The 15,116-nt window shown below is 53.9% G+C and overlaps 3 protein-coding genes across 12 annotated transcripts; 1 reads left to right on the top strand and 2 right to left on the bottom strand.

The window, feature by feature from the left end:
- The first annotated feature begins 62 nt into the window (after positions 1–62).
- Positions 63–14,554, top strand: Necab3 (N-terminal EF-hand calcium binding protein 3). 8 transcript variants are annotated; one of them, NM_001098724.1, is given in 13 exon segments: positions 75–179; positions 1,769–1,793; positions 3,239–3,347; positions 3,983–4,008; positions 4,169–4,266; positions 11,410–11,546; positions 11,813–11,931; positions 12,087–12,166; positions 12,265–12,318; positions 12,612–12,724; positions 12,880–12,957; positions 13,632–13,723; positions 13,811–14,552. In NM_001098724.1, coding segments are annotated over 13 exon segments (1,062 nt in total). In that variant the 5' UTR covers positions 75–77; the 3' UTR covers positions 13,840–14,552.
- Actl10 (actin-like 10) lies at positions 5,469–6,969 on the bottom strand. The gene has a single exon (NM_001399743.1). It carries the CDS (start codon positions 6,590–6,592, stop codon positions 5,588–5,590), a length of 1,005 nt encoding a protein of 334 aa, NP_001386672.1. The 5' UTR covers positions 6,593–6,969; the 3' UTR covers positions 5,469–5,587.
- Positions 8,700–9,889, bottom strand: C3h20orf144 (similar to human chromosome 20 open reading frame 144). 3 transcript variants are annotated; one of them, NM_001135901.2, is made up of 3 exons: positions 9,702–9,889; positions 9,376–9,428; positions 8,700–9,213 (listed from the first exon to the last, which is right to left on the bottom strand). In NM_001135901.2, exons 1-3 carry the CDS (start codon positions 9,829–9,831, stop codon positions 8,803–8,805), a joined length of 594 nt encoding a protein of 197 aa, NP_001129373.1. In that variant the 5' UTR covers positions 9,832–9,889; the 3' UTR covers positions 8,700–8,802. The 3 variants fall into 3 exon arrangements, with proteins under 3 accessions (NP_001129373.1, NP_001424721.1, NP_001424722.1); NM_001437792.1 differs by having other exon boundaries at positions 8,748–9,213; positions 9,376–9,474; positions 9,706–9,884; NM_001437793.1 differs by lacking the exon at positions 9,376–9,428 and having other exon boundaries at positions 8,748–9,213; positions 9,706–9,884.
- Positions 14,555–15,116: the final 562 nt, after the last annotated feature.

Raw genomic sequence — 15,116 nt, 5'->3', positions numbered from 1 at the left:
AATGGGCGTGCGCCCCGCCCCCAACCAGCCTGGGCGGCCTGGTAACCGCAACCCGCAGCCTTGCAAGCCTCTGAGCCATGGCGTGCGCTGGGCTGCTCACTGTGTGCCTGCTTGGGCCACCTGCGCCCCAGCCGACGCGACACTCTGCGCCTGCCGCGGGACACGCGCTTTTTCAGGACGTGAGTGGGGCACCGGTGGGCGGGCATCGGGCTCCCTTGGTCTCAGTCCTCCGTATCTCTGTCTCTCCCTCCGCATCTGTTGGTCTTGCTTCGGTCCCTCTCCTAGACTATTTGTGACCCTACTGTTCTGGTCTTCCTGCCTTTGTGTTCCTTGTGCTGTCTGTGCCGCTCCGTGCCTCTCCTTGTCCCTCAGCAGTACTGCCCCTCACCCCAAATGTGCCCAATGGGGTTAGGGGCTGTCAGCACTCAGTCACAGCAGCCGGCTCCATGGCAGCCCCTGCTGGGCTGATAGGACAGGGGAGCCTAGACCTAGAAGGAGCTCTGCCCTACCCCAGAAGCCTCAGGCCTGATCAAAGGTGGCGGAGTCTTACAGTTGGTAAGGGACTCCTCTCATGGGCCGCAGGTGGCCTTGGGCCCCCTTTTGTAGCTGTAGAGCATCCAAGCTTGTCTTGCTCACTGCACTGAGCACCCCTCTTTCCCCTTTTACTATGTGCTCAGCAAGTCCTGGCTCTCTCCTGCCCTACTCTAGAAGTCTCTGCCAATTTAAGAGGCTGTTTTGCCCCCTCCCCAATGCCCTAGTGACTCAGCACCTTGACCATGGTCCTTCAGGCCCGAGGAGGCATGTTCCAGGTCAAGAGGCGTGCTGGGATGTGGATGGGGTGTCTTCATTCCAAGCCTAGCTCTCCTGCCCATCCTAATGACCCCGGCCAGGCCACATTGAGCTGCTGTCGTGATCCCACTCTAGTAGCAGAGCTTCTCTCAGTTGGCCTTAAGGGTTACATTGGTTGGTTAGCCCAGTGACCCTGGGGGAGTTGGATAGAAAGGTTTAGCATTCAGGACCCTGTGCTATATGGGTTCTGTCCAGGCTTTGAACTTGTCTGTCTCATCATTGCCTCTACAAATAAAATCTACTAACCCTTGCCATCCTCCTTGCCCCTCACACAAATGTGTATACACACATGCCCACAGTCTTCATGATGAGTTGGCCTTATAAGAGGTCCCAGCCCTGAAAGGGTTAAGCTGCTCCCTCACATACTAGTGGGAAAACCAAAGTACCTACTGGCACTGTGGGCTAGCCACTGCCGGCCAGTCTTAAGCAGGCACAAGGGAAAGAGCCTGTTCAGTGAGGGTAGATGGAGAATAGTGTGGACTTGGGAGAACACCCAGAAAAGTCTGAGGGTGGGGGTGGGGGTGGGGGTGGGATTCAGATCTGATATGGCTTCCAAGGCTTCTCAGGACGAATCGTAGCCCATCTGTCCAAGCTTTTTCAAGCTGGGAACATGCCAAAGGCTGCTACATCAGAGCGAACCCGGGCTTGACTCCAGCTGTGGGAAGTGAAGGTACAGAGAGCTGGTCAGGAGCACCCACCCACCGTGAAGCCAGCCCCACAGCAGGAGGGAGTCAGCATTGGGGCTGGCTGTGCGATCTTCCTGTGCTGCCTTGCTGGAGACTCCTGCAGGACCGCCCTGGGCAGGGGAAGGCGATGCAGGGGGGCTGGCTGGCAAGCTGGAGCCCCGCTGGCTTGGGAGGGGGACTCCTACCTCTCTGACTCCACTCAGAGTGTCCACTTATTCCCCTTTGTCCCTTAGGTTTTCCGCAGAGCAGACAAGAATGGTGAGTGTTTTTCCCCCCCTTGGGTCCCACAGTGTGTGTGTGTGTGTGTGTGTGTGTGTGTGTGTGTGTGTATGTATGTAGGAGGCAGAGTATTCGAGCCAGAGACTTGGAGAGTGGGGGCTAGGGTAAGAGAGCTAGGGGCTGGGGATTTAGCTCAGTGGTAGAGCGCTTACCTAGGAAGCGCAAGGCCCTGGGTTCGGTCCCCAGCTCCGGGGGTGGGGGGGTGGGGGTGGGTGGAAAGAACCAAAAGAGAGCTAGGGATTTGGAGATGCAGCTTGGAGGAAAGTCTTGAGAGCCCCAAAACGGGGGAGATCAAGCACGGAACCCTTCCTGGGGAGTGTACTGAGTAGGATTCAGGGAAGTGTGGGGTGATCTGAGGCTGGAGGTAAGGGCTTATATTAAGACAGTTCTCTAGTTCGGTGATGGGTGTACAAGGCCTTGTGATGTCCTTACAACAGCTTGCTAGGTGGGAATTCTTCATTCCATTTCATGGGCAAAGGAGTAGTAGAGGCTCGGAGAAGTGAGTCAGTTGTGGGCCTGGGATCCAGACTTGTGTGGTACATCACTGAATGAGGGTGGGTGGAGCACGCATTTGGCCTTCACTTTTCCTCTCCCTGGGCTTGCAGACTCTTGTTTCAGCTTCTTTGTGTTCTCAGTGCTTGCCTTTTCATGGCTCTCTTCAAATTGATGGGGGCCATTAATTTAACATACATACTCTCAAGCTGGGTGATGGTGGCGCACACCTTGAGTCCCAGCATTTAGGAGGCAGAGGCAGGCGGATCTCTGAGTTTGACAGCCTGGGCCACACAGAGAACCCTGGCTTGGGAAAAGAAGAAAGCTAACACTCTCCCCCCAAAAGATACCTGCTCTCAATACCTTCTGCTGCAGAGACTCAGACCTCCCGTCTTGCATCATCACTCAGACAGAGCAAACCCCATTGTCTTTAGCCTTGCTCTCCTCCTCCTCTCTGCCTCTGCCCCAGGAGGGGAAGCTCTTTCACATCCCAGCCAGTCCCCTGCGCTGTGGAGTCTGGCTGGTGGGCAGGCTTCCAGTGCTTCTCTGTCACTTCCTGGGAAGGTCCTGGGGCCAGAACATGGAGGTCTTGTCTACCCTGGGGCAAGGCTAGTCTACAGGGCCACGGGCTGTGCCCTCGAGTCCTAAGCTATGCTCTGATATGTCCCTGGCTGTTCTTTCATGTTTCCACTTGGCAGACATTTGAGTCCCAACCAAATGTATCCTGGATAAGGTGGGCCCTGTTTCTTTCAGCATATACTTTTTGGGGAACTCTTGTCCTTTTATTCAAAATAGGGCCCCCAGTGGAGTCAGAGCCCTGGGCTATCTGGCCGAGAGATTGTGAACGCTGCTGGCCTCTGGGGAGTCTGGATCTGGGGATAGGATGTGGCTAGGACTCAAGGGTAGCAACACCATGCCCTGTCTCTCCCCAGATGATGGTAAGCTCTCGTTTGAAGAATTCCAGAATTACTTTGCCGATGGGGTTCTCAGCTCTGCGGAGCTGCGGGAACTGTTCAGCGGCATCGATGAGCAGCTTACTGAGTGAGTACAATGGAAGGATTGGCTTGCTATGGCAGAGCAAGGCTAGCTTGTCCCAACCCACTGTGTCCCCTGCTGTCAGGCTCTTGCTGGAGGACAGGGGGTGGGGAAAGACGACAGGGCCCAGTGCAGACTTTCAACCCGCCCACACCTTCTCCAGCTCCAGTCTTGTTGCTACACTGATTCCAGCTGGGACCCCAGAATAACCAGACCTGAGTCACCAACCATGCTCAGCCCTTCCATTCCCAAGTAGAGGATGTTTGAGGACAGGTGGGTTCTGCCTGCCTCTGCCTGGAATCCACACTTCCCCACCTCCCACAAGTTCACATGTCCACATCTGGTTCAAGTGTATGCAACTTCCCCGATTCTTCACTTGGAGACGCACAGACTCCATGAACATGCACAGCTGCCCTAGCTCCCTTCCCTTCCCTCCCCATCTCCTTAGTGTAAATCCCAGACTAGGTCAGCATTCAAAGCTTTGAGAACTTGGGTTGACTCTCTTGAAGGGCCTGTGACCCTTCACCCACCAGATACACCATGTGAGGCTGAGTAGAAGGGGTGAGGACACTGACATCTATGTCTGGTTCCCTAGGCCCCAGGTCCTAAGAGTCTGAAAGATGTTTCTCTTCCCTCCACAGCAATTTAGAAACAGAGAAACTGTGTGGTGAGTAGGCCTTGGGTCGCAGCCCCTGGGTGGGTGGGTGTGTGTGATAAGGGATGCTTTATGGTGCTGGCCTCTTGGGATCGGAAGGCTAGGGCAGCCAAAGAATCCCAGGCTGGGGAGATGGTTTAGGCTGGAACCCTTGGACCTCCCCTGTCTGTAGACTATTTCTCCACACACCTGGGTGTCTATCGGCCTGTGCTGGCTGCGCTGGAGTCTCTGAACCGTGCGGTGCTCACTGCCATGGACACGACAAAGCTGGTAAGTGCAAGGAAGGGCCTGTGGGGAACCTGAAGTGTTTGTCCTGCTGTGGCTCAGGGATGTGGCAATGGAGGTTGGGTTCAAGTTCTAGCACTTAATGACTGTGCCCTTTACTCCCAGAGCCACAGTTTTCTCGTCTATAGCCAGGGATGATAGTGAACAATTGAGTGTGTCACAGTGGCTCGCTCACACCTGGAATCTCAATGTTCAGGAGAGGCAGGAAGATTTGCTGCCGGTTCCAGGCCAGTCTGGCTACAGTGAGCCCCTGTTGAGGGAGGAGCAGGCAGACATCTTATGTTTTGTTCTTTGCTCTGTTCTCTGTGCCCAAAACCATGCAGGCTACAGAGCAGGTTTTTGTTGGCCTGTTACAGTTGCTGAGAGCTGTTAAGCCAGGACCCAGTAGGCACAGGCTGGGGCATAGATGAGGTCATAAATGCCTACTGGTACATGGAGCCCATGAGGCTGGGCCTAACCCCAGGACATTTGAGACGGTAGGTGTGTATAGGCCTGCTTTGTTGGCCAATGCTATGACCTGTGTAGACAAGTGTTGACAGCCAGCGCTTCAGACCCAGAAAGTGACCAAAACCAAAACCAACCCTCCTTTTATGTGTTAAGAACCATCTTTGGCAAGAACAGGTGTGGTAGCTTATACTTTTTTTTTTCCTCTGTGTATTTCTGGGTGTTCTGGAACTTGCTCTGTGGACCAGGCTGGCCTCACACACAGAGATCCACAGGCCTTTGCCTCCTGAGTGCTGGGATTAATTTTCATGATACACTTGGAAGGGGCAGGAGAGCCTGGGCAATATAGTGAGATCCTATCTCAAAAACAGAGAAAAAGATCTCTTCTCCCTGTGTCCTTAGCTCCTCTGAGGGTAGGGGGTGATGTGGCTGGGGTTTACCTGACCATACTTCTTTTGGTACTGAGGATAGAACCCAAGGCCTTGCATCTGTTAGGTACTGAACTATACTGCCCTCTGACCCCACTTTCTACAAACAAAGGAAAAATGAGACCTGAGCACACAGCTAGGGACAGGACTTCTAGTTCCCTCATGTGTTTTCCAAGTGTTGTTTTTTAAGCTTGGCCCTGCTGAACTGGCATTCTCTAAACTGGTTTGGGTATTCAAATTGAAAGCAAAATGAAGGTCAGGGTTAGCTCAGAAAAGGAAAAGGGCAGGCCATTCCCATATGATAACCCTGCCAGCTGTGAACACTTTAATATTTATCTGGTTCTCCATGCTAGGACAGAATTGCAACCTCTGTTCCCGAAGTAGCCCCTGAAGTGCGCCCTGGTGGCACCATCCATTCTCGATCAATATAAAACTCAATCGAACACTTCTCGCACCAGGAAAGGGCCGTATTCCTGGTACATGGCCCGAGTCATCCAGCGGCGCTGAAAGGAGTGCAAGGAGGCCATCATAGAACCTCCAGTCCACACAGCTGTGCCCCGGCCAGGATGAGCCACCAGACAGGGCTGCAGGGCCGGGTACCCATGCCTCCGGCACTGTGCCTGGAGCTCCAGGTTCATGCGCTCCACAAAGCCAGGGAAAAGGGTGGAACCACCAGCTAGCACCACCGTATTGGCCAGCCGTGTCCGCAGTGTTGTGGGTATCTTCTGCAGTGCCTGGAAGGCCAACGTGGGCAGTCCTGGCTCAGGGTGGCCTAGGAGACTTGGCTGGAAGATGGGTTCAGGGCAGCGGAAGCGCTCACTGCCTAGGCGCACGTAGCAGCCTTTGCCCAGGCAAAAACAGGCCCTCTGGTGGCGGGCAGGGTCACAAATATCACCCTGGAAATCTAGCGACACATAGCAGCAGCGCTTCTTGAGCTGTGTAACGGTCTTGCGGGGCAGGGCATGCAGCTGAAGATCTGGGCACGATGCCACCAGCAGATCGCGAAAGTAGCGCGACAGGGTGCTGCCTGCCACATTCAGACGGAAGGTGGCCTTGTGCCACGAGTGACCCGCGTAGATGGGTGTGGCGTGGCACACGCCCGCTCCCGCCTCCACAGCCAGCCCACTGAAAGCTCCGACGGAGCAGAGTGCCAGCAGCGCCGTGCTGGCCATGTGGCACGCAGGCACTGTCAGGGCCTCAAACAGCAGCTCAGCCACTTTCTCTCGGCCCTCGGGTGGTGCTGATGGCGAGTCGCTCACCAGTACAGGCCACTGCTCCGGGTGGATCTGCAGGCCTCCCACCATTAGGCGCTCCCACAGTCCCTCCAGTGCGTCCCAATCCACTACAACTCCATGCTTGATAGGGTGCGCGCGGGCCACGCCTCCCGCCAGCTCGCAACCGGGTACTCCTGGCAGCACAGGCCGGTCCCAACTGGGCATCAGATTCGAGCTCTTCAGCACGACGCGCGGCTTGATCTCCCCAGCGAAGCCTGCCTTGGTGAAGCCTGAGCCTTGATCCACTACCACAGCAACTCGGTTCAATGAAGGCAGCCTGCGGGCACCGCGAGACCGGTGCACCGACGCCACCTTCAGTGTTCAGTGCGCCCGGAAGCCCTAATGGGCCTTCTGGGCGGATAACCGGCCCTCTCAGTTCTCGGCTCCGCCTCTAGCTATGAGGTTCTGCCTCTCTAGAGTAGCGTTCCTTTCTGTGGCACTACCTCAACAAAGTGTCAGTCAAAACTTGATTCCTCCTTAGGGTCCCAGGGTCCCACCTTTCCTAGGCAGCTCTCTTGGCACGTCACCAAGTTTGGCTAGAGGTGGGAAGGAATCGTTGAAGGAACTTAGATTGGGCTCATTATGACCTCAGTCTTGCAGGCACCCCACCCCCACCCCTTGCGTGGGCTGGTGGCAGCAGCCGTTTGGGAACCCATGTTAAGGGCCTGTCTGGCCAACAGAGTACTTAATTCTTTTTCCCAACCGATGGAGTATTTATGTACTCTGGCTAGATGTACAGCATGTTAACTCTCAGTTCTAAAGAGAAACAACACATCTACAAGTACTTTCCTTGTGCCCAGCCGTGATAGCCATATGGGGTCTGGCCTGACCCCTTCAGGTCTGAAGCTCACATAGCAGCCCTAAGCAAGTCCAAATCTTTTTTTGTGGTGTTTCTAACTCCGAAAGGTAGCAGTGAGCCCGGCCTCCTGCATAGACCATTTTGGTTGCAAATAGAAGACTCGGTGCACTTAAGCTAAAATAAGGATTTTATTACAAGGATCCTGGATTTTTTCTGGATCACAGGGGCAAACTAGGTCTTAGGAAGAGAATCTGACCTGGATGTAACTGGGAAGGTCTCTTAAAGTTCCCAATTACAATTGTGGGGGAGATGATGGAGCCAGCTTGAGTCAAGCATACGTGTGCAAGTAACACTGGACAGACAGTTAGCTATCAAGCAGGGAGACATGCTGTGTCTGTCACACATTTTCCAGCACAATTCCAACCTGTGGATGGTAACAAAAGTGCATCCTCAACTCCATTGCTTATTTCTAGTGAGCTGAGACTGCCTGCCACCTCTGGCCCCAGGTGAAGCATTTTCAGTGTGTAGCAGGAAAGGAAACTCAAGAATTTTTGTTTTCTGAAGCAACCTGTGGCACTGAATTCACGATACTCCTACCCCATCATCTTGAGTTCTGGTATTGTCACAGTCGAAAGTGGTGGCTTTAGGGTCTGGTCTGAAGCTGGGTGTGGAATCCTAGAAAGCCAGCGGTTGGCTTCTGCCCAGAGCATGCTGCTTCTCTCACATAAAGAGTGACATTGGAGGCCATTGGTGCCATGTCAGTATGAAGGTGCAGAGGGCAAGCACTGAAGGTAGTCAGGATGGGGAGCTGGATGCGCATGCACTAATTTTAGCCTTGGCCGTTGGAGGGGTAGCGGGGAGACAGTGGGGATTATAAGCAGGGGAAACTAATTTGCCACAGACAGATTAGTGGTTTGGAAGAAGCTTTTGGCCTCAAATGGGGTAGAGGATGGAACTGGTACCTCCGGAGGAAAGTGCTTTGACTAAAATTTGGGGGAGTTGAGTGCTTGGAACAGTCAGGCAGTAGGGTGAGAGACTAGAGGTTCAAGCCCCCCCCCTTTTTTTTCTTTTTTTCGGAGCTGGGGACCGAACCCAGGGCCTTGCACCTGCTAAGCGAGCGCTCTACCACTGAGCTAAATCCCCAACCTCAAAGCCCCTTTTCTTGAGTGTATACTGTAAGCAGAATCTGAGGTTGCAGCCCCACCATGACTGACTAGCCTACCTGTTCTTCCTGAAAACCTTCCTCTGCCTAAGAGGGATTTTTGAACGTTGGGGACTCTTGGAGACTCCAAGGCTTTGCCTGAAACAAGTTCTTCCTAGCGTTTCCAAGTAGTTTGCTCAAGCCCACTTTGAATCTATGGATTTGGCATGAGCTGACCTTAGTGCCACAAAGTAAGTTAAAGGCAGCCCTAGCTCAGGTTGTGGTGGTGGCTGTACTAAGTACCGATTTCTCCTACTCACCCAGGGCCTCAATTTTGACCCTGGGACCGACAGCAGGGACAGAAGTAGCAGACGCCAGGGTTGCTATGTGCTCTTTATTGAGCAGAGTCCTGGCGTTAGGGGTCGTGCCAGACACTCAGGGCCGCGGGCGAGGACAGCGGCGCCGCTTGCGCGGCTGCTCCTCGCGGGGGTCGCCTTCGCCGCAGGCCTCGCGTTGGGTCAGCAGGTGCGCATACAGCGGCTGCCAGTACTGCTGGGCCTTGGCCCCGCCCCCCGGCCTGCCTGCCACTCGACGCCCCTCCTCCTGCAGCCTCGCGTCCAGCTGCAGCAGCAGCACCAGGATCCTTTTCATCTCTCTCGCGCGCGCACCTTCGCGCCTGTCCACGCCGTCGCCTGCCCCACGTAGCATAGGCGCCACCGTGGCTGGGAAGCACGTCGGGGCGCCGAGCGGGTCCTCAGCGGGCCGCACGGGCCGCACAAATGGGCCCGCCGCTGCCTCGGCCAGCTGCTGCCGCTTGTCCAGCGGGAAAAGCAGCACGATCTTGGTCTGGGGGTGGGCCGGTGTGAAGGGAAGAACACGCCCTTGCGGGGCCTGAGGTTTCTTCCGTACCCAACCCAACCCCCCAAACCCCAATATGCCCCGCACCCTGGGACCCTGCCCCCCCCCCACAAAAACCCATTGCCCACCCTAGGCTGAATAACTGCATACTTTCCCAGCCTTGATGCGGGGGTTCTCACCCACCCGGGCAGGGTCAGGAGCCTCTCGCCATTGAAAAAAGGGGAAAGTGGCATGTTGTGAGGCTGTGGGCTGGAGAGAGGGAGTAAAGGACATTTCAGGTCTGTGGTCCCAGACACTATGCTTGATCCCTGGATGTGAGAGCGCACCCCCGCCTCCCAGCCCTTACTTCTAGAACCTCTACATTACCTATATGGGCCCCAGGGATCCTGCTCCTCTAGAGAGATTCTCTAACCTCCCATGACCCTCGCTAAAGGTGTAGACTCCAACACCCAGCGTCCCTTCCAGTCTCTCTATACTCACACTTGGCTTCTTCCGCTTGAGGTGGCTGAAGAACTGCTTGTGACGGGCCTTGTCCATGTCAGGTGGCCTGTCCTTGCTGGCCTGATTGGGTGCTTTGGTCCTCTTGTGGGAACCGCTGTTTCCCATGATAGGACTGGTCACTAGAAGCCACTGCCCATGCTGCCTCAGCCCTGCCCTCTAGCCAGGGGTCCCAGTTTGACCCCGCCCCATCAGGGTAATAGTATTGTGAGCTCACAAGTGACCTCACTCTGCTCTTCCCCTGGAACTCCCAGGAGACTCTGGCCACTGCTCACTGCCTATGACCTCTTCTGGTCTTAGCTTCCCGGCTGCAAAACAGGGCTAGTGCTTTAACGAAGCAATGCTTATAAGGTGCTTAAGGGTGAGTAGAGGGGAATTCCTCTGGCTTTGATTTAAATCTTGGCCCGCCACAATTAGCTGTTTAACCTTGACTAAGGTTCAACCTCTCAAGGCCCCAGATACAAAGTGGAGTCAATTATGGTTACTAAAAGTTGTTAATGATGGATAAACAAAATTCTTGGGATTGAGTCTGGTATAAGGAGGTTGGTTATGACAACTAGGTTTGGTTGCAAACAGCAGAAAATACAAAGGGAAATTACTAAAAAGATGTCATGGAAACAGACCCACAGACTTAGGGCAGGCCTCACGCACTACTCTATCCCGTTTGTTATAAGCCTGGTCCAGAAGCTACTATCTTAGTTGAGTCAAAGCAGGTCATACACCAAAAATGAAACCCACTGTCTGTGTTGCCATGGAGCCTGGATCTTTGTGGCTCCTCCTGTCTCTCATTTTAAGTTTGGGTGTGTGGTGGGGGTGAGGGCTTCTAAGGGTACCCTGGACTGTCCATGCAGTAGCTGGGCAGATTACTATGTTCCACAATAGTGGTGACATTTTCAGATTGACAACTTAGGCTGCAAGCACTAGGAAGTAATTGAGGGGAACCTTAATGTGGTATTGTGGGAGAAACTGAGGCACAAAGTGAAAGCAGCTGAGGAGTGTGAGTGTTCCAAGATGGTTGGCACAAGGTCTGATGTATAGTCAGGATCCCTGTCTCTGCTCACCTTCAGGGAGCTGAGGGGAGGCTGCAGTTAAGTGTTTGTGTCTGTCCAGTGACCTGGATGTCTTGTATTTGTAGCTTCCCACAAAATGCATGCAGTAAATGTTTGTTAAATGGATCACTGAATGGAATAATGAAAGAACAAACAAATGCAGACCAGTAAGGGGTCCTATCCTCCACCATCTTGTACCATGTGTAAAACTGGCTTTAGTGCCCTGCACCCTCACCCTGCCTGTGTATGTCCAGAGGCCTCCCGAGCTGTTGCAAAGGTGGGAATGAGCCTTAACTTCGAAGAGGAATCGAGATCCTGGAAAACCCAGCATGCCGGCATGGTACGATTCCTGTGAATTAGCCTCATATCTGTGAGGATGAACAATGCCCATCTGGACTGGGAAAAGGGACCTTAGAAGCTGGATAGAGTGGTACCCATTTTTAATTCTAGCACTAGGGAGGCATATGCAGGAGGATCACAATTCAAAGCCAGCCTGGGCTAGAAAGTGGTGGTAACTAGCCTGCACCAGGCCTGCATGCTCTGTCCATCCACTTTCACTGTTGCTCTCATGAGCAAGATAAGCTCCTTCTTACAATGACAATGACGATGATGACAATACCCTCTGCCCTGCCCGCAGGAGTATGAACAGGCCTCCAAGGTGGACCAGTTTGTCACACGATTCCTGCTGCGGGAGACTGCGAATCAGCTACAAGCCCTACAGAACTCCCTGGAGGGGGCATCAGACACTCTGGAGGCCCAGGCCCGTGGCCAGCGGTATGTCAGTGCTGCTGGGCTGTGGGTGTATGGGTTTCGTTTGTTCCTGCATTCCAAACTCCTCAGTATCACGATCCATCCAGCCTCTGGAGGCCACGTTCTTGGGTAGGGAGGCATGAACTGCTGAGAAGGGGTTAGTGGTTTGGGGTCTGGGCTTCAAAGACCCAGGAGACCTGTCTTGCCCCAGCTAAGCTTGGTCTTGGGCTGAAATCTCAGTCCTTGACCCTATGGGTCAGAGGACACTGGACTAACCTTCTACTTTCTAGGTTGGATGAAGAAAATATCAAAGTGCAGAGTAGGTCCTGTGGCAGTCGGAGGGCAGGACGCAGAGCCCTGAGGAGCATCAGTTGGTCACCAACCTGGTCTCCTGGATCCTCTGATACAGGTGTGCCTGTGGCAGGGTAGGATCTGGTGCATAGGGCCAGGAAAGATGTGGCGTCTCCTATTCTCTCAGGGCTTTGCTCTGCCAATGTTCCCACTTCACCCTGAGCAGCCTCCCTTCAGGGCGCCTGGCTGATGTCCTCATGGTCCCTCTGCTAGGGCGGAGTTCAGAGGCTGAGCTGCAGTGGCGGCTGCAGGTCAACCGCCTCCAAGAGCTCATAGACCAGCTTGAGTGCAAGGTAAGGGGCTGGGTGGCCAGTGCCCCTCAGAAGGGCTCCTGTCGCACCTGCCCGAGTCGATACACAGAGGCTCCGTTTATATTCTGTGTCTCTTGCAGGCACCACGGTTGGAACCCATGCATGAAGGGGACCTTGCCAAGGGTCTTGACTCAGTAAGTTGGAAAGAAGTGCCCAGATCTGGGAGGCAGGAGTTCTTGCTCTGTGACCTTAGGTTTTCTGTTCTTTCATCTGTATCTGTGAAAGTCAGGCCTGAGGCAGGAATGGAGGTTAGAAGGCACAGTGGGAGGTGGTACTGCACAGGGTCAGTCTTGGAGGATGGAGTCAGATGCTGGGGGGTCTTGTTGGCCTTGGGAACTTGATCCCACAGGGGGCAGATCTGGATGACATCAGGAAAGCTGGGTTAAACAGAGCTCAGCTTAGCCCTGACTAGCTGCTTCCTTGCCAGCACATCCTTGTAGCACAGAGGCAAGTACAAGTGGCAGAGGATGCCCTGCAGGATTTCCATCGTGCTCTGTGCTGCTACATGAACTTCACAGGAGCCCAAAGCCACTGTCTGCAGTGAGTCTCTGGAGAGCCAGTGGGCTGGGTGAGCGGGTGGGAGCAGAGGTGGATGTGGACTGGGTACTCTGGGCAGGGCTCCCATGAGACCCTTGGCAGGTAGGCAGTGGTGTTCATAGCTGTGGTCCAGCCTGGCTACCTCTTTGGTTCTGCAGTGTATCTGCCCAGAAGATGCTAGACAATGCTGCTTTCACCCTATATGAGTTCTGGCAGGATGAGGCCTCCTGGAGAAGGTGAGTGGTGGTCTAACATCTGACACTGATGGGGTTCTGGAGGGCATTGGACCAGGTTCAAGTCCTGCTCCCCTACTCACTGGCTGTGTGACTTCAGATAACTAACCTAACACATGTGGGTCCCAGGTGAGATGACATGTAAGGAATAAATGCGTTAGGTATTGGGTGCTGGCCTGTTAACCCTGAAGGCAGAGGGAAGAAGGCTCCGACTACAAGGCCAATCTAGGTCTCACAGCAAATTCAGCAAAGCCCTGTCTCCAAAAACAAACCCAATAGCCCCAAAACCAATCAACCAACCAAAACAACAAATCAAATCCAAAGCAATAATGTAAGCTGGCCATGCTTACAGCAGCCTATGGTCCCAGCGCTTGGAAGACAGAGGCAGGAGGACCAATGATTCAAGGGTAGCCTGAACTGTATAGACCCTGTCTAACATAAGCCCTCCAAACTCAATGCAGTACAGATGCACAGAATGCACTCGATCAGTGTACACTACTGTCAGTAGGCCCCCGTGCTAGGGGCCTTCATCTCGTTCCCAGTTTTCTGAAGGGGAAAACTGAGGCTAGAAGCAGTAATAGAATGGTTGGTGCCTTGAGCTGGACTAAGCGTGAATGACCTAGAGCACTAGTCTTGGAGCAGATGACTCAGCCTCTGTCTATTCCATGGCCTCCCAGGCACCAGCAGTCACCCTGCAGCAAGGCTTTCCAGCGCACCCTCATTGATCACCTGCGGGCGCCAGACACTCTCACCACTGTGTTCTTCCCAGGTGCGCTGTATCCCTGTGCTTCAAATAGTTCTGGGACGCAAGAGGGGAGCCCCAATATCTCCTGACGCCCCAACTTCTCATCCACAGCCTCCTGGTGGATTATGAATAATAACTGAGTCGCTGGTGACTATAGCCCTGCCTATTACTCTAGAGCCCGTTGCACTGGCCAACTCTACGCTAAGATCAAGGAGTCTGCCTGTTCCCAGGCTAAAGGCCTGGTCAGCTGGTACAGGGTCTCTCAGCCCAGGAATCAGGAGCCAGGCCGTTTGCTTGCTTTATTTATTTTACTGTTTGTAACTTCCAAGCACCTGGGCTTCTGCCTGATTCAGGAAACCCAGATTCTGGTCTCCCTTTCCTCTACCTTGCTGTGTGACCCAGGCAGATCCCTCACCTCTCTGGCTGCCTAGGGGAGTTCTTCTTTCTGCTTACTGCTTTGGGGTTATGTTTCTGTTCTTCCTCAATCAGTGGCAGAACCAGGGCTGATGCTCAGGGACCCCCCTCAAACCCTGGAACCTTGACCCTTAAGGCCATGCCAACACAGTGCATAGTGTAGAGACCTGGGTGTCTATCACCCTGGGGTCAGTCCTAACATTTCTAGCATTAGTAGTTGTACCAGAGACCTCTGGAAGATCCTGGGTTGGTTTGCATGTCATTTACATATCATTTGCATGCTCATACCCCACCCATTCTCAGGGCACTATGGGAAGCCCCAAGATGACCTTGCAAAGTAGCAATAATTTGGGCCTAGAGTTGCCTGCTGCCCCCCAGAGATCTCTGAACCCCAGCCTGGGTCTTCAGCACAGAGGCAATAAAGTTGGTAGTCACCTGTGGTGGTCTCTCTCTTTCCTTGACTCAGGGAAGAAAGCCTATCTTTAGAGCTGCAGTTGGTCCCCAGGTGAAGCAGCCATACTGGCAGGACCTTCATCATCATTCAGCTAAAGGCCATCCTACCTCAGACCCTCCATCCAGAGCACTGTCTGGAAAAGAGGAATGATACGGCCTAAGCTCAACCTCTCCCTACAGAGCCCTCTCAGTGTTCAAAAGGGCTTGCTTGGCTGGATTCCTTGAGGGGCCTATCCTATGCAGAACCTGCCCGGTTGGTCTGTTCTCCCCACCGTCTCCTCCTAGCATATTCAAGAGTCCTACCAGCCACAGCAGGTCAGGACAAGACTGAAGAGTAGCCAATGGTGACACCTAAAGTGGTACTCCATAGGGAGGTGTGTGGTCTTACAAAAGCACGGAATGGCTGTCACCTGTCTCAAACATAGGAATCCCAAGCTCAGAGTGGCAGGGATACTCAACTCCAATCAACCAATGGAAGCCAAACAAGATGGATACTGAGACCAGGGGGAGGGAAGACTGGGGGGGGGGTGCAGCTAGAAAGGCAGTGCCC

This window comes from Rattus norvegicus, chromosome 3, assembly GCF_021556685.1.
Source record: "Rattus norvegicus strain SHRSP/BbbUtx chromosome 3, alternate assembly SHRSP_T2T, whole genome shotgun sequence".
Classification (NCBI taxonomy): Eukaryota; Metazoa; Chordata; class Mammalia; order Rodentia; family Muridae; genus Rattus; species Rattus norvegicus.
The sequence above is the reverse complement of the archived record's forward strand: the minus strand, read 5'-3'. Positions and strand labels throughout refer to the sequence as shown.